Raw genomic sequence first — 19,442 nt, 5'->3', positions numbered from 1 at the left:
TCACTCTTTCACCCAGTTTTTCTGTGTAAGCAGATTAAAACCCACCCCCTAAAACATCCAAATTGCATCGACCATGGGTCAGTTTACAAGAAATATCAAACGAAAAAAGGGAATTGAAGAAAGGAAGCAGCAGGCTAAGGAGCATCGTCATCAAACGGACTTTCTGGATGAACGCAAAAAAAGTAAACACATCAACAAAAAACAGAGGAGAAAAACTGAAATTCTACTGAAAATACCTTTATTTAAATCAGTTACGTCTTAAGAAATACATAAATGGTTCAAGTAAACTTATCTTTACAAAATTAAAAAATATCTTGCGACAACTTTTCTATAAAGAGTTCACTTCGAAAACTAAATTGTTCTTCATAGCCTACAACAAAGCCTCATATAGTCATCATAAAGAGTCTTACCATACAACATGGCTACAACTCAATTAATTAAATCTTTGCACCCTAAGAGTTATCAACTTCAAGTTTCTCACAGGACTTAAAAGTGTCAGCACATTATCACACTGAAGTAAGTTTATGAGAATCAATAAACTGATCACCAAAGAATAATTACTCTAACCTTTAATCAATTATGACAATCCCTCTCAAGAAAAAATATGTGAGCAGAATTTATTGCTAAAGACAAAAAATATATTACATCCGATTTTCAACTACAACAAAATCCGAGGCAGTTCAATGTTTCCAAATTATCCTCGCGCGGATAATCTGGTGGTTTACACGCACGCGCGTTACAGATGAAGCATAGTTTCTTTTATCAGCTTTATCAATTAAACGTGAAAAGGTAAAAGCTGTATAGATAAGATTGTAATAAAGTGTAACGGTCTCTAAACGTGCAAGCTTTTATAACAGCTCTTACAAACGTAAATAATCTTGGCAAACAGATGCTACGTAAGTCTTATACTAATACTCATATCGATAAATAGAAGTTATTGTACATTTACCCTGTTCAAGGTCAGAGTCAGTAATCGCTGCTTATTCCTGACGTAAACGCTTCTTAAAGTTGGTCATAAGGCAAGGTAGCCACGTTCTATGAAGGGTTTATTTTACCAAAAGTATACTTTCAGAGATGGATGACACCCCCGCGCAGCAACCAGAGCAGCAACACCAACATCACCAATTTTATTACCCTCCAAATTCAACGTTGTCAGCGATGTATTCTCTCGCAAAAACTCAGCCAGAGCAGCAGCATCATCATCACCAATTCCATTAGAACCCAAATCCAACGTTTTCAGCGATGTATTATGTCTCAAACACTCACCCAGAGCAGCAACACCAACATCACCAATTTTAATACCCTCCAAATTCAACGTTGTCAGCGATGTATTCTCTCGCAAAAACTCAGCCAGAGAAGCAGCACCCTCATGACCAATTCCATATTCAAGAAAAGCAAAGTTTGTGAACCATGTATTACTTGCCCGCGTGCACTCACCAAAAGGAGCGTAATCACCAATCATATCACGTCTCATATTCAAGGTTGTCAGCGATGTACTATGTTTCAAACACTCACCCAGAGCAGGAGCACCAGCATCACCAATTTCATTACGTCTCAAATTCAAGGTTGTCAGCGATGTATTATGTTTCAAACACTCACCTAGAGCAGCAGCACCAGCATCACCAATTTTGTTACCATACAAATCTAACGCTGTCAGCGATGTATTATGTTTCAAACACTCACCCAGAGCAGCAGCACCATCAGCACCAATTCCATTAGAACCCAAATCAAACGTTTTCAGCGATGTATTATGTTTCAAACACTCACCCAGAGCAGCAGCACCATCAGCACCAATTCCATTTAAACTCAAATTCAAAGTTGTCAGCGATGTATTATGTTTCAAACACTCACCCAGAGCAGGAGCACCAGCATCACCAATTTCATTACGTCTCAAATTCAAGGTTGTCAGCGATGTATTATGTTTCAAACTCTCACCCAGAGCAGCAGCAGCAGCAGCAGCACCATCAGCGCCAATTCCATTTAAACTCAAATCCAAAGTTGTCAGCGATGTATTATGTTTCAAACACTCACCCAGAGCAGCAGCACCATCAGCACCAATTCCATTAGAACCCAAATCAAACTTTGTCAGCGATGTATTATGTTTCAAACACTCACCCAGAGCAGCAGCGCCATCAGCACCAATTCCATTTAAACTCAAATTCAAAGTTGTCAGCGATGTATTATGTTTCAAACACTCACTCAGAGCAGCAGCACCATCATCACTAATTTCACTTTCACTCAAAACCAACGTTGTCAACGATGTACTATCTTTCAAACACTCAGCCAGAGCAGCAGCACCATCAGCACCAATTCCATTTAAACTCAAATTCAAAGTTGTCAGCGACGTATTATGTTTCAAACACTCACCCAGAGCAGCAGCACCATCAGCACCAATTCCATTTAAATCCAAATTCAACGTTGTCAGCGATGTTTTATATTTCAAACACTCACTCAGAGCAGCAGCACCATCATCACCAATTTTATTTCCACGCAAACCCAACGTTGTCAGCGATGTATTATCTTTCAAACAATCGGCCAGGGCAGCAGCACCCTTACCATCAACTATATTCTCATCTAAATTCAACGTTGTCACAGTGGTATTTGTTTTAAGAACGTGGCTTAAAAAGACAGCTACAGTTTCATCTACTTCTGCATCTGAAAAATTAAGAGTTTCAATTTGAAGAGAAGCACCGACAGCGGAAGCCAATTTTTTAACAAAATTTTTGTTCTCCTTTTTGCATTCATCAACACACTCTAATATAAGAGTCAAGTCTCTCTCTTTTGTTGCTATACTTTTCAGAAGGTTTACGGCTGTTTCCTCGCATCGTTTTGCAAGCATACCGAATGTAAACAGAAGCACTTCTTTCAGCTCATGGCGATATTTTTTGTCAGCAGCTATGCTGTTCAAGCTTTTTTCTTTCTGGATAAGCTGACAACTGAGATAGAATGCTGCGAAGAATTCTTGGAAAGTCTTGTGAAGAAAGCTATAACGTCTAGTGGGTCTTAGTTTACTGCCTCCAGGCTGAACTGACAGAAATCCAAATCCAGGTAAATCGCTTGCTTTGTGTTTTCCAAGCTCCTTCTCGTCAAAATCCAAGTTGTCTTCAAGTAAACCTTTCAAAGCTATCGAACCAAGGTGTTTCAATTGCCTTTCGTAAAGGTCAACAAGGTCTTCACCGTTTTCTGGTAGTTGCTGCTTTGTTCTGTACCTTCTTAGTACACACTCCACTATTTCCATGTACAGCTTCGTTCTACTTTCAGGAAATACACCGTTCAAATCTTCATAGACCAGGCAAAGAAGCGCAGTGTTGAGAGGATTCGTCAAAATTGCATATAACCTGTAATCAACACATAGGTGTGCAATAAGCTGCTCGGCCAGTTTTGATTTGTCTCTGAAGAACTTTCTGATGAAGGAGTTTACATCTTCTTCAGTAAATCCCTCAATCTCTAGCAGTGTGTCGCAGTATTTTCGAACTTTGACTCCAGCTTCGTGTCGTGCCGTAGTAACCACGCGACAGTTTGGCAGTACTCGGCCTTGAATAATTTCTGAAAACATAGGTAGCTTCTTCTCAGAAACTTCATCCAATCCATCGAGTATCAGAAGAACATTAGATTGATTGTGGCGAATGAAGTCGAAGAATCTCTCGCGTTCGTCTTCACCAACTTCTCGAGGCAGAATTTGATCTTCAATGGCCTCCCAAAGGCCAGACTCAACATCACGACATTTGATCAAAAGCACTATTACGAAGTTTGTGAAGCAATTTCCGGTTGCGTGTTTTCCTGTGGCCCAGTCGACAACAACTTTTTTACAGTAAGTGGTCTTTCCCATACCAGGCTTCCCTTCAATTAACACTACTCTTGGCTCTTCACATTCTTCGTGCCGGTTGAAGATTTCAGACATCGTGACAACTCGGTCTGTTGGTGTTCCTCTTGTTTTCTTTCTGTAGATGACTTTCAGTCTGGTGTAGATTTTGTCAAAGGAGAAGTGGAAGTCTTCACACCAGGGAAACGGTGCCAGCCAACCTTCCCGATTTTTGTAGTGTTGACGAATGTTATTAATAATTTCAGTTGGGTCAAATCCATCTGAAAAAGAATCGGCTATTAGTTTTTGAGGCATTCTTAGCGATACACCATACAACGCCATGACTCTCGGAAAGGTAAGCAATTACTGGATGATGTTGAACATGATATCGTGAACGAAGTTTAAGAATTCATTATAGCATGTAAAAACAGAATCAATAATTGTTTTATTAGATATTTTTAACATAACTGCAAAATAAAACATTTCTGCCTGTGTGCAAAAGTTTGAGAACACTGCACGGAGGAGGGGCTTGGAAACTACCCAGACTTTGAACTCGACATGATGAATATCCGGTGCAGATAAGTTATCATGTCAATTTTATACGCTACTTCGTAAGGGACCCAGCTCACCATAGAGTCTCTTTTTTCCTTAGTGGTCCAGGAACATGGATCAAATCACTTCAGATCACTTTGGTAGATGTCATTAGCCTCTGAATTTTTTATATTTTGGTTGTGTTAGTTAAACCACGCTAACTATACAATACAGGCCAGTTCGCCAGGCTCATGGAGTAAATTGTTATTCATCGTTACATCACTCAATTCAATCACATGTTTTTTTCTTCCACCACCTTCAGAGACCTTGTTAAACCCACTGGAATGTAAACTCAAAATAAGGGTAACTTAATTTCCTATTTGAGAACCATTACTGAATTAATCACCTTGATTTATAATCCATTCCAGAATGTGCAATGGGAACTTAGATCTAAGTCAGACCTATCCCTGTAAAAAGAGAAGATTGAGACAGAAAGCAATACCTGCATGAAAGTGAGGCCAATCTTGGAATATGGCCGGATCATTCAAAATGTTGGCCACAACAGATGCTGCCATCACACAGGCAATTTGTTTCCATTTCTTACTTGAAGACTGCACTTCATCCGCAAAGTCTTTGATGCCCTTGACTACCACCCATTCTGTCTTAAAATCGTGAGCTGCTGTATACACTCCTGAAAAAAATCATTCATGTCTGTTAACTTTCATTTCCAAAATCATAAATATCTCATTGGAATCTGGTCAGATGCCTTCGCAACTCAAGGTTGCAATGTTACGCCCGCTCCTCAAGAAATCTTCTTTGGATCATACTCAATTCTGCAATTATCGTCCGGTATCGAATCTTTCATTTATTAGCAAAGCAATTGAAAAATTGGTAGCTAATCAACTTATCTCCTACATTAACGATTATGAGTTAAATGAGACATTCCAGTCGGCGTACAAGAAATATCACAGTGCTGAAACTGCACTTATTCGTGTTCACAATGATATTCTTTCTGCCATTGATAATCGTCGAATCGTAATTTTGCTGTTGTTAGACCTTTCCGCTGCCTTCGATACAGTCGATCATACCATCCTCCTCTCTCGTTTACGTGTACGGTTTGGGATAGCTGGGAAGCCTCTATTATGGTTGCAATCTTATTTATCGAATCGCACGCAATATGTCTCCGTTGATGGTGGTACTTCGACGAAACATGACCTTAAATGTGGAGTGCCACAAGGATCTGTCTTGGGACCCATTTTGTATTTGCTTTATACTTCACCGCTTTCAGATATCGTAAAGAAATTTAACCTGAGCTATCATTTTTATGCTGACGACTCACAGCTTTACTTGTCTTTCCAACCAACCGTAGTGGGTGATAGGGATCTAGCGGTTTCTAGCATCGAGAGCTGTGTGGATGAAATCAGTCATTGGATGATGGTTAATCGTCTTAAATTAAATAAAGACAAAACTGAATTATTGGTAATTTCCGCTAAACATCTTCCAAGACCACTCCTTCACGAAATTTCAGTTGCTGGTGAGACTATTCCTTCCGTGCAAAAGGCGAGGAATATCGGCACTATGTTCGACAGCCATTTTTGCTTTAAGGATCATATTACTGACATTTGTAAATCTTCATTTTATCATTTGCGAAATATTAGCTATATCAGGAAATATCTTTCAGCGACCACTACTGAATTGCTGGTTCATATGTTTGTATCTTCGAAGCTGGATTACTGTAATTCCCTTTTGTATGGCCTACCAGCCTACGCTATAAAAAGGCTACAACACGTCCAGAATGCCGCGGCGCGCCTCGTCACACTTACAAAAAAGCATGATCACATTACGCCTGTTCTTTTCAATCTTCATTGGCTTCCCGTTAACCAACGTATTATTTTTAAGATTTTACTTATAACCTACAAGGCACTTAACAACCTGGCACCGTCGTACATTTGTGATCTGCTTACATCTTACACCCCATCGCGTCAACTACGCTCATCATTCAAGCACCTTCTGGTTTCTCCATCCTATAACTTGAAAACATATGGCGCAAGATCCTTTTCTGTAGCAGCACCATCATTATGGAATGCTTTGCCAAGTGAAATTAGAAATGCTCAGTCTGTGTCTGTTTTTAAACGTAGATTAAAAACTTTACTCTTTAGAAAAGCCTTTTATAATTAATATTAGCTGTCTTAAGTGTTAATGTTTAAGTTTTTTTTCTTGTAGGCGCCTTTGAACAGTAGGATACTGGCGCGGTATAAATCTTTTATTATTATTATTTATTATTAACTATATATCAAGCTTATTTTCTTAGCATCCTTAAAATAATTGGTCAATCAAAACTCAAAAAGATTCACACTCTAGCCTTTCTGTAAACATGCAAATCGCAGAAAGACGTTAGTTAGTTCCGAAATCTAATTTTTTTCAACCGTTAATTAACAAAAAATTGTACACTGAGACTGTAAAATTATTCTTCGGGCCCAGTTGTTCAAAGGCCGATTAGCGCAAACCCAAGGTTAAATTTTAATCCAGGTTTCTATATTTCTATGTTCAAAAGCCGTTTGGAATAATTTTACCCATTGTTTTTAGAGCATTCAATTATCGAATTGTAGTAAAAAAGAAATAAACTGAATTGGCTCTTCAAGCTTTCAGATCTTAAATCAGATTTCACACTTACCCCAGGTTATCTTAACCCAGCTCTGAACAATTCGGCCCAGGCTTCACCTTGTTTCATAAGTAAATTTCAACATTTCTCAAAAGACAAACTTCTGTCAGATAGAGTTAACCCTTTCACTCCTAAGATCTCATTGGTAATTCTCTTTAACCCTTTATCTCCCATGAGTGACCAAGTGAGAATTTCTCCTTACTATATCTATACAATATCATGCAGACAAGTGATGAGAATAAAGAAAAATGTCAATTATTGGATTACTACTTTATCTGATACCAAATTCTCCAAACTAACATAATGAGAATCATTTCGCAGACAGTAAAGAGAATTTCCAGTAAGATCTTGGGAGTTAATGGGTTAATGTCTGTTATACAAGTCCTGTGATGTAAGTTAGGAGAATTTGGTTTTGGATCAACCAATAATCCCCTAATTGACCTGTTTTCCTTTTCCCATCACTTATCGGCTTGGTATCATGTTGATACTGTAAGGAGAAATTCTATCTTGGTCACTCATGGGAGTTTAAGTGTTAACAGGGACTGTGATACTATTCCTCAACTCTCAAACTATTCAACAAAATACTTTCTACATTTTTCAGTTGACAAATGTGAGACAATTCACAACACCCTGAAGGAACACAATCAATTTAGCCAGAAGAAGTATTCAGTCACCTTCACCTGCAAAAAAATCTTCCAACCCCAGCCAAACACAAAATCACTATTATTATCCAATATATAATATTCCTGCAAATTTGGCATGCTATATGGTACATGCTATTTCTTGAACCAACAGAGACAATACCAGAGCAGTGTTTTTCAAAACACTTCCTTCAACTGCAAAAGTGCTTGGCTCATCAATTATTTGAATTATTATGATTCTCACCTCCACCTTCCATTTCAACTGCGATTGCTTCAGGATGTTTCCTAATCATGTCTCTGTTTGCCTCAGAGATACTCAGAACCACCCCATCACAGTGCACTTTGGCATTATATTCATCAGCATTATGTAAAGGTGCCTTCCACCCATCAGCCACATGTTTGATCAGGCTACCAATACCTCTGCTGGGGGGAGTTTTGAGTGAAGCTGTTATCAGCTTTGCTGAAACAACCACATCTCCTAACTTGACCTTTTTGCTGTTCAAACCACTGCAGGCACCGACAGAAAAAATAGCCTTGGGTCTCAGTAGCAATATGGCATCTTTTGAAACAGACAAAGAACCCCCAGGAGCATCAAGACCTTTGGAGCACCTCATCAATGCGATTTTCATTTTCTTTCCTTGATCATCACCCATGAACCCAAAGTACACAGGGCCAGAACTGATGTGGTAACTCTTAAAGGGTTTCTTCAGGTAGGCAAAGCAGCTTAAGAACTCACAGTCTTCCACTGTTAATAAAAGAATATCAACAGGAAGTTCAACAGTTTCCCAAGGATTAGAGATTGTTGGAAGATCACTCAACCCCGGAAGTTTCACACTGAGCTCTGGTGGGCTGCTATTGCCAGTCTGTGCTGATGTATTTTCCCCTGGCATTATTACTGTCTCTGAAAAAGAAGGTTGTAGTTTTTTTTAAACATTTGTATGTGACAATTAAATAGCTTAACCCAAATAGAAATCAAAAGATAGGAAAGATGAAGAAAAAAAAGCAAATTATGGATACTGTTGATGTATCAAGGGAATAAAGATTCAAAACTTCAATCACACATAGTTGTGACTTTTAAAGAAAAATCTGCACAAAATTCATTTCATCCAACAATCTAGTATGACTTGCTGTACATTATTGACTCTACAAAGTTAGTTTAAAACTCAGGTTTAAAAAAAAAATTACACACACCCCTCTCCCATGAATTTTGTTCAGAAATGTCAGAGGAATCCTCCATGTCCCCTCCTTTCCTGGCCTTTTTCACAATTTTGTCTTCATGCAATTTGTCTGTGACGCAGTCATCATCTTTCAACCACTCTCTCAGAAGCTCTTGGTAGTGTTCTTCAAGATCAGCATCCATACAATGGAGTGCAGAATCATCTATGACTTTCTCATAGCAGGTCCCTCCAATACGCACAAAGGTGTCTTTGATGTTGTTCCAGTACAAACTAAAAGTTGGATCATCAACTGAAGCTTTAGCAGCATGACTGAAAACTCTGTCCCTGAAAAACTTGATGCGAGTGATGCCAGCTTCTGGAGAGGTGTCTGATCCTGAAGGAAGGTTATTCCCGTCAGAGGCAGGGAGAGTAAGACCCCAGATATTCTTTAGAAGAATTAGCAGTAGGGAGGTGTCGAAGTCCTTTGAGGAAACTGAAGATTTGGAAGCAGGATACAGTTTCTCCCACTGGGAAGTACTCAGGACTCTCTTCTTTTGAAGTGTTTTCAATTTGGCATGGTTTGTGGGATTAGTCAGAACTGCATAAAGGTTTTCTGATGGACACACCCGGTCAAAGATATCCCTTAGCACAAGTGATCCAACTTTAACAAGGAGGCGACAGAGCTGGGCATAATTAGAGGCCTCCTTGGTAGAAGGATGCAATGGGGTAGCAGAAGCCATGAAATTAAGTCCTCTGTAAAGAAATGCTTGTTATTAATACATGGAAGGCAACATACAGAGCACACACAAAAATCATTACTCAATGCTAATTTTACAACACCAGAATATTACAACACTCCAAAATGAGTTAAATATCACACAACAGATCAATAAAATAAGTTTGATGCATCTTCCATTTTAACCCTTTAACCTCTAAGAGCTGTGATTGGCTTCTAATTTCTCCTTACAGTATCATCCTTGAATCAAAAGTATGGGTAACAAGAATAAAGGAAATGATCATCAAAAAGTTAAAATGTTCCTGAATTTCTCATGTCACACTTTATCTATTTTCTCATATTCAATATACAAAATATTCCTTCAACTTGCAGATAGCAGTTGCTAATCCAGGTGGGGCAATTTTTTTACTTTTAATTAGGTTATTGTCAACAAAATAGGCTGCCTTCTGGAAAAATTGTCCAACTCATGCTACTATTAAAGAAACTGTAATAAACAGAGATCTTCAGTAGATCATGGCTAGTTTAATCAAAGATAAAGTCAAAAGGTACAAGGAAAACTTACATGTGCTCTGTTGCACAATATTTGATATCTGTTTATATGTACTTGATGCTAAACACATGATTAGATTACAACAGAAAACTCAGAAAAATATACATCACAGTAAACCTAATATAAAGTACAGACTATGGAAATAACAAAGCTTTTCACAGTTTTTGTTTATTTTGGTAGGCATGTAAGCATTTAAATGCAACATTGATGGTGTTTGCTTTTACTGAATTACCAGCCTGACATATTACCCCAGACCTTGAAACAAACTAGACAGTATCACTCAGCAGATAATGGGCTATAACAAAGAGACTGTCAGGCAATCTCAATATTCCCATTGGTTCCTGAGAAAATGTATTGTGAGGTTGGATTTCCCTTGATGTCAAACTCAGATAAATTGTGAGAGAAATATTTCAAATTTCATTCAAGCCTTATGCACTTCTGTGTGATAATATCTGAGGAACATTCAAGGTAATTTTCATGAAAATCTAACAAATCTACATACCCTATTAATGTAGAGGTAACTTGCGTGATAGCAAACCTCAAGTTTTTGGCCTCCAAAGAAATTTACAGTTTTCTTGCCTCCTTTTAAAAAGTGTGTGTCAATGCAGTCATGCAGCTGACCAATAAAACACAACATGGAACCTCCTGGCAAGCTTCCTGACAAAGAACTATTTTGAAATTTGTGGGAAAGGTCATTTTGTGACTAACACAAGTTAAATGTAATCCAAAAGTTATCAAGCGAGCTGGTGAAAATGAACAACTTAACTTCAATTTCTTTGGCTCATGCTCTCTTCCACTTTTAGTCCACTCTTTTAGGCTGTTTTATGAAGACTCTCGTTACTCAACATTTTGCAAAATATGCCAGAGATTCCCAGTGAATGTTCAGTACAAGATGTGGTGTAAATAATATATGAAAATTGAGATCCTAAACAAAAACCCACAGAAAACATCAACACTCTGCTGGAGGTCTTTACAATTATGACACCTTTCGCTCTTCTGTACAGGTTTCCTGCAACATTCTTTCTGCTGTATTTCACCTTCTTTTTAAGATTTTTTCAGCAAATTTAACTTTTAAGTGGTTAAAACTAGTTTCTCTAACTTAAGAGAAAAAAAATAACATTTTGAAAATTTTGAAAATTTTGAGCAGATTTTGTTGACAATAATAAATGTGAAAATAATACAATCATGTAAAGCAAAACATTAAAATATGCACAAGAAATGAAAATGGAAAATGAAAGACATTCATTGTAAAAGAGAAAAAGTCCTGTGTATCTAAGTGCACCAAAGATATTGTACAACTGCAAGTCCAATTTGTTTTAATTTTGCCATGTTTAAATTTAACCATTATCTCATCAGGCTTGATATAAGAATCTTCAGTCTCTAGAATATTGACAAGAGCCTTTTTTATTTCTTTTTTGAAGGATTTCTTTGACAAATTTTTCTATTCATTTAGCATCTCATTCCAGATTTTGACACCTAGAGTACTTAATCCTAACAAGTTGTGATGTTGATGAGCGAGTAACTATTAGGTATAATTGTTTGATGTTCTCACAAAAGGTTTAATGATGTTAGATTCAAGGTGCACTGTTGTTATGAACATCAAGCATTAATTTATATTCAACTTCATATTATGTGATGGTGATAGGTAGAATTTTTGCATTTATAAATAAGGGGATAGCATGTTCTTTTTTATCAGTAAGGTAAATGAAACACAAAACTCGCTTTTGGAGAACAGCAATTTTGTTTACTATAATTATATTTTTTAGACCCATTGCCCTAAGCAGGGAGTCCATAGGTTAATTATCAGGTAAAATTAAGGATTTATACAGTAGATATTTGTGAGGACAGATGATGGAACAATCTATCTCAGCTTAGCAATCATTTGTATGGTCTTACTTATTTCAGTGACAACACAGTCAACATGGTTTTTCCAAGAAATATTTTCATCAATTAAAACACCTATTAATTATTGATGTAGCTATTACATGTTCTAAACTGACTTTTCTATTTGTTTCACTATCAAATATACTTCTTTGACAAATTCTCCTTGTCTGTTCCATAGGAAATGAAAAGAGAACAGTGTGGAGAATATGAATACCAATGTCTTAGGGTGTTAAAGGTTAAAAGTCAAATGGGGCAGTCAGGGGGAACACACACAATTCTATAAAACCCACATCCCTTTGCTACCTTCATGACTGAGATTTTCATTTGCATTTTAACCTTCAAATGGGATGCTGCAGGCATCACCATCCTTAGGGGGGAATGGGGGTATACTTCCCCTGAAAATTGTGAAAAAATATGAATTTGCTATGGCATACTTTAGTCTTAAAGTGAGCATTTCCATGCACTGCTGGAAAGACTCTGAAGCAAGTTCAAAGTAAACAGGAGTAAACTTATAACATTTGAAATTTAATTTCATAGTTACTTAATGACAGCAGTAGTTTGCTGTAAGAAACAATAGTTTCAGCTTGAGAACATCATATTAAATTTTTTTGCGCAAGTCTCATGATGAATGTGAAAGACTTGAGAGCTTTGAATTGGGCTTTTAAGTGGGGCGGCTTATAAGCAGCAGTTTTCAGTATTTCTGGAGTATAGGGACAGGCATGTATCAGTTATTCCTTAGGCTCAAAATGAAGGAATGCATTATGTCATTCACAACAAGCCAGCACTGCCCTTGCAAAATGGCTTTTGGAATTCCTAGGAATAAAGGTGTGAATTTTCATGGTAAATTCGGACTGGGAATTCCTAGGAATTCCCAACCATAACAACTCTGGTTCTAAAAACCTAGAAATTCCCAGAAATTCCAAGTTTATTGCTAACAGGACTTGGAATTCCTACGAATTCCAACTCAGAGAACCAATGACTTTCCCTGAAAAGCTGTAAATCTAAAAAATTCCTTGGAATTTCGAGGAATTTTGGGAATTTTTAGGAATGTTTAAGAATTACTGGGAATTTTAAGCAAAAATGTGAGGCTAATGATATAAAATAAATACTTTAAATTTAAAAAACCCAGCTAAAATTCAAGTATTCAATGAAATTTATTTAGAAGTTTAATTAAGGCTTACATGTAAAATATTTTTGATTCATTATTAACATCAATGTGTGGTAATATTAGGATGGAATCTGATTTTTCTTTTCTTGAAAACTTCATACGGATTAATCCTCAATTACAGCTATTCATATAAAATAGTCCTAATCAATCATTAAATTTGGTTTGACACAAATTGTGAATAAAATCTGTTGATTCTTTTCCATAAAATACAATATCTTAAATTATATTTCAAAACCAAGCACTCTTAGGAGTGAAGGGGTTAATTACAGACAAATAAAATGGATTTTTTGATTAAAATCTTGTTGTAACTGTAACAATAAATTAGAATGAAGTTATCCTAAACTGCTAACTTAGCTGCTGTATGTATCTTTTTCCTGGGCTCACGATGAGTTGGCCTTGAATGAGGTTGTCTACAAGAAGCTTGACCATTTTGTATCTGGGTTCCATGACATCTGAATTTGAAAAAAAAAAAAAAATTTAAATATATATATTTAAAGCTCAGACCAGGCCTTTAAGATGGCTATGAGGAAAAGGGCATTCATTGGATTCTCAAATTGAGAAATCTCTGTTATACCAAGTGACTTTTATATCGGAGTTAGTACATCTCTCTCATAGATTTTACTAAAAAAGGGCTGAATACATTATTTTGTTTTTATCAAGGAGGGCTTCTCTATGTACTAAGGTTTGTTTAATAACAGTTCCTATTATGAATCTTGAATGTTCCCAAACGTGATTGGAGGAATCTTGAAACCTTACTGATAGGTTTATTTCATTGTAAGGCATAAGCTTAAGAAACTGCGGCATGCAAGTTACCGATTCGATTCTCAGAATTATTCTAGTTTCAGTTGCGCCGAGCGTTATGTAAGCTTAATTCAACCCGCTACATCTATTCTTTTATAAGATTTTGATCACGTAACGAATATCGCAATTTTTACTCACCACAAACTTTCAAAATCGTAGCTTTACAGATGGCCACTCGACCCTTGTTTGTACCAGTCAATATGTCAACTGTTTTCCCTTCTTTTAACTCCAAGGCGCCAACGACTTTCTTTTCTTTTACAACACTCACGCTGTTCTCGTTTTCCCATTGAACCACAATAAAAGCTATCTTTAAAAATGTTATATTAAGCAAAACAGTTGAGAAAAACGATCAACCGATGAAAAGTACATTCAAAGATGAGCGCCAAATGGAGTCTTCTTTGTTTCCGATCACGGGCATGATCACGTGGATCTTTTAGGACTTGTCATTGGCTAGCAAAGTGCATCCGCTGGCTTGCCGATTGCAGTGTTAAGAGAAGCGCACAACTTTATTCTGACTTCCCCGACCGGTTCTCTGCTTCAAGACGATGGATACCTTGGTGATATAAATGATAATGTGAGCTCACTCTATGTAGAAATAATCGACAAGAATCGATCGTATTACAAATGCACGATTTGTGGCCGAAAGTTGTCGAGGAAACAAGGACTCGAAACTCACTTGAGTTGTGTTCATGGCTAAGGTGAGAAATAACCCAAGTCAATCACAGTTTTGAATGCGACTACAAATCGTCTTTTACCCTCATATTTATAAAAGAAGGATACCACATTAGGAAGTATAAGAGATACATAGATGATCCCAGTGTACCAGTACCTAAATCTACGAAGCTTGACCATAGCAAGCGTTCAGCAACACGTTCCAATACCGCCATCTCGATTCCTCAGTCAGTCGTTTCCACTGAACTTAAAGCAGAAGTGACAACAGAGTAGAGTGCGTCTTACAAAGGAGAAACATTTGTACATGAGACAGAAGTAACTATATGCGATTACAGAGGTGCGTTGGAACTCTGGTTCACAAACAGTTATGCACTGTCCGAAGTATAAAACAATTTTGTTGATAGCTGACAGACAGAGAAGAACAACAAGTAAACTTTAGAGCTGTTATTATTGAAGTATGAATTGCACTTTTCATTTTTATATAAAGAAGGACTTGTATTTTGCACCAAAAATGAAAAGATGTAATATTTTTTGGGAGATCCTGTGATTGGGACATTTAAGAAATTAAGTTATGAAAGGAAACTTGGTTGGTACTTCTCACTACTAACAAGTCTTGTTGACAAATATTTTCAGATCAGAGTTTCAAATAAAGTAAATTGAAGATGTCATTTAAAAGGTGTTTTTTCTCAAAGGGAACATTGACTACCTCTGTCTTGTCTGCATGCCAAATGTTTGCAAAGTGTGTGGATGATCCATAAGTATTGGAACTCTTACAATAATGTTTTGTAAGAATAAAAACAGCAACACAAATTACAGCAATTAGTCACGAAAACAGAGCAAAAAACTGAAAAAAAAACAGCAACAACAATCATGAAAAAAGAAAGCTTAATTAGGTGTTGAATTTGTTTGTCTAAGGCATGAAATTTCTACTAAAAATATTGTCAACAAAAAGTCTCTGACAGTGTTTGAGGCACCTGAGCTTGGCTGTTCCAAGGTTTTCTAACAAAGGCAACCAGTAATGTAGGTAAGGGAAGTAACTTATGTTCATAACTAACAAAGTTCTTTAAGTGTAGATAACAATGTAATTATTGTTAATTATTGTGGAAGTTGTGTACCAAGGAACAGCTAATGAATGTTTGATGATTTTGGCACATCAGTAAACATGAGACATTAATTTGCATCACAATAAAAATATTTTTTGATCATGGAATCCAAGAGTCCTTTGAAGTTAGAAAGCAAATATGTGATATGAGTACATTGGATTAATTGGCAATTTCCATTTAACATAACTGACTGCTGGTTCATGAGAAAATCCATATTAATGTAAAGGTTTACTAAAACTTAGTTTGAATAATAAATTTCATGATCTTTAAGTTATAAACATATACATGTATGTATATCTCTTGGTAAGTTTTGTATAGCATACCTTTTATTGAGCTAAAGTTTTAAGCCTCTGAAATTACTCCTTTTCTTAAACCTTCACATTCAACGTATTGAGAATTTCTGAGAATTTATGTGGACCCAATCAATTCCCAGAAATTCCCAAGAGTTCCACACTTCTTAATTTATAGGTAGTTTGTAAAGCTGAGAATTCCTAGGGATTCCAAGTCCTCACAAAACTGGAGTCTTCCTTTCCCAGAAATTCCCAGTAATTCCAAGCTTTTTAAATCAGAGTTAATTTGCATAGTTGGGAATTTTTGAGAATTCCCAGGAATTCCTAGGAATTCCCAGAAAACTGGGAATTCAGTTTGCAAGGGTCATGTGCATAATTGGGAATTTTTGAGAATTCCTAGGAATTCAGTTCGCAAGGGAAATAAGGGGATAGCATGTTCTTTCTTATCAGTAAGGTAAATTTAATGCAATGCTTGCTTTTGGACAACAGCAATTTTGTTTACTATATACTTTTTAGACACATTGCCCTAAGCAGGGAGTAAATAAGTTAAATTAGGTAAAATGAAGGATTTATAGATATTTATGAAGACAGATGATGGAACAATGCATCTTAACTTACATGTAGCAATCATTTGTACATGGTCTTACTTATTTCAGTCAATGTAGTTTTTCCAAGAAAGATTTTCATCAATTAAAATACCTATTATTATTATTAATTGTCATGTAGCTCCTATGTTCTAAACTGACTCTTCTTTTTGTTTCACTATCAAATATACTTCTTTGATAAATTCTCCTTGTTTGTTCCATAGGAAATGTAAAGAGAACAGTGTGGAGAATATGAATACCAATGTCTTAGGGTGTTAAAGGTTAAAAGTCAAATGGGGCAGGGTGAACCCACACAATTCAATAAAACCCACACTGCAGGACCTCCCTTTGCTATCTTTGTGACTGAGATTTTCATCTGCATTTTAACCTTCAAATGGGATGCAGTGGGCATCACCATCCTTAGGGGGAAATTGGGGGCATACTTCCCCTGAAAACTGTGAAAAAATATGAATTTGCTATGGCATACTTTAGTTTAAGTGAGCATTTCCACTGCTGGAAAAACTTTGAAGCAAGTTCAAAATGAACAAGGAGTAAATTATTTTTAAAAGGATAATTAATTTCAAAGTTACTTAAATACAAATCTTTATCAATATCAACAGTTTGATAAACAATCTGATGAAACATTGATAATCGAGAGAGAATTCATCTTCCTTTGAGAGATGGCCACTCCAATTTATTAAACATATCAGTTACTACTCCTGGTTCCATTGAATAATTATTAAAACAAAGCCTAGCTGCTGATTTTATGTTGGATCATATCAAGACAATGTACAGTATGTCTTTTTGCAAATAGGGATACCAAGCAGAATTTGCATATTCAATCTTAGGCCTTACTAAACTATGATAAAGCTTGGATTTACAGTCTACAGAGACATTTCTAAAGTTCCTCTTTGTGATACCAAGAGTTTGTTTGGCACTTGATGTTATAATTATGCGCAATATGCTCTGACCATGTAAGGTCTTCAGAAAGTATCACACCTATAAGTAGGAATGGTGATGGACTTTAGTTAGAACATGATTATTAAGAACATATGTTGTATCTAAATAAGATTTTTTAATGGAGAAGTAGATGGTGTGGCATTTATCAACATTGAATGACATTTGCCAATCTTTCTCCCATTTAGTTAACATATCTTAATCTGTCTGTATGTTTTGGCAGTCAACTGGACTGTTTATACTATGATACAGGAAACATTCAATGCCGCAAACAATCTTGTTGTTGATAAGATATATAAGGGCAAGTCATTAATGTAAATCAGGAACAATAATAGCCCTAAAGCCGTGCCTTGAGGGACTCCTGATTTCACAAAACACTGATTTGATGAAGCACCCTCCAAGGCTACCCTCTGTGTTCTCTTAGTAAGAAACACTTGGATCCAGGACAACAAGCTGCACTGAATTCCATAATGACTCAGCTTATAGAGCAGCCTCTGATGAGGTGCTCTATCAAAAGCTGTAGAGAAATCGAATGTAAGGGTATCAACCTGTTTCTTGGAGGTCAATGCACTAACGAAGTTGTGTATTACCATCATAAGTTGGGTTTGACAATTCCTCCACTTGTGGAAACCATTTTAAAATTACTAAGCACATTATGATCTTCCAGTTACTTCCAAATATGATGACATATACTGTAATATGTTCTAGTATTTTAGATGTCACTGAAGTAAGAGATAGTGGTCTATAATTACTTGCTAAAGATCTTTTCCCCTTTTTCAAAATTGGAACTACATTAGCTTTAATCCAGTCATTTGGCAACTGACCCTGATCTAATGACTGTTGAAAAAGTGAAGCCAGGATGGATGCCAACTCATGTGATAGCTCTCTCAGAAGATATGTTGGCACGCCATCTGGCCCACTAGCTTTATTGTTTGTTTATTGCCTTATTATTGGATGCATTAGTATTATCTTCCTCTAATGTATTTATCCCTATGTTATCTTGTCTTTTAGATTTAAGAAATCTCCAAAATTTCTCAAGGCTGATCTGAAATAGGTGTTTCAATTAAGTTGTTGATATATTCACAATATGCCTTATTAGGTTGTTTCTTGTAAATCTTACAATTGTTCCTGTATTTTGTTCTAAATATATGGAAAATTCTCAAGTTAAATGTAATTGATACTCTTAATCTCCTCTTGTAACTTGTGATGGAAAAATATGCTCTGATTGAAATCCTGAAAATAATAGTCAACTTTTTGTCGGGCATCAGCTTTGCCTGATGGGCCATCCGACCGCAGATGCCTGATGCCATGACTAATTAATTTTACTTCAATTAATGTTAGCAAAACATTGAACAGTTTTTTAGTTCCCGTGGGATGAAAATCAATCAAAAGACTGTAGTGGCCATATTCATTTGTGCTTCCACATTGGAAATGTGTTTTCAAAGTAGTTGTTGAAAATCAATTTTCTAGTTTACTCCTGCTTATTGTGAATTACATGATACATTCCTTCATTTTGAGACTAGGGAATAAATGATACATGTACGTACCTCAACTCCAGAAATACTGAAAACTGCTTATAAGCCACCCCACTTAAAAAGCCCAAGTCAAAGCCCTCAAGTCTTTCACATTGAGCACGAGACTCACGCAAACAAATTTAATATTATGTTCTCAAGATGAAACTGCTGTTTCTTATAGCAAACTCCTACTTTCATTAATACTCCTTTACCTCGTAATTCAAGGAGTGGTAACTCCAAAACCTTCATAAGACTAAGCAATTTAAATTGCAATCAATAAGCATACAGCTTTTTTCCATGGTCAGTCAACCACTGGGATAGACTTCCATGTGACAGTGACAGTGACAAAATTTAAGGCTGTTCTATGTGACCATCTTGTCGAAACTGGGA

The 19,442-nt window shown here is 36.5% G+C and overlaps 1 protein-coding gene across 2 annotated transcripts in view; it reads right to left on the bottom strand.

Annotated features, from left to right (window-relative positions):
- Positions 1-232: 232 nt before the first annotated feature.
- LOC136281562 (NLR family CARD domain-containing protein 3-like) overlaps positions 233-19,442 on the bottom strand; it is a 20,247-nt gene continuing 1,037 nt past the window's right edge. The window contains exons 1-6 of one of the 2 annotated variants that reach the window (XM_066168195.1): positions 14,071-14,450; positions 13,482-13,583; positions 8,828-9,546; positions 7,881-8,537; positions 4,836-5,024; positions 233-4,083 (exon numbers count right to left, since the gene is read on the bottom strand). In XM_066168195.1, coding sequence (XP_066024292.1) covers positions 1,052-4,083; positions 4,836-5,024; positions 7,881-8,537; positions 8,828-9,533 — 4,584 coding nt within the window. In that variant the 5' untranslated portion in view covers positions 9,534-9,546; positions 13,482-13,583; positions 14,071-14,450 and the 3' untranslated portion in view covers positions 233-1,051. Of the gene's footprint in view, positions 4,084-4,835; positions 5,025-7,880; positions 8,538-8,827; positions 9,547-13,481; positions 13,584-14,070; positions 14,451-19,442 lie in introns of those variants that run through there. The other variant, XM_066168194.1, reaches the window with a different exon arrangement.

The sequence above is a fragment of the Pocillopora verrucosa genome, chromosome 6, assembly GCF_036669915.1.
Source record: "Pocillopora verrucosa isolate sample1 chromosome 6, ASM3666991v2, whole genome shotgun sequence".
Classification (NCBI taxonomy): domain Eukaryota; kingdom Metazoa; phylum Cnidaria; class Anthozoa; order Scleractinia; family Pocilloporidae; genus Pocillopora; species Pocillopora verrucosa.
The sequence above is the reverse complement of the archived record's forward strand: the minus strand, read 5'-3'. Positions and strand labels throughout refer to the sequence as shown.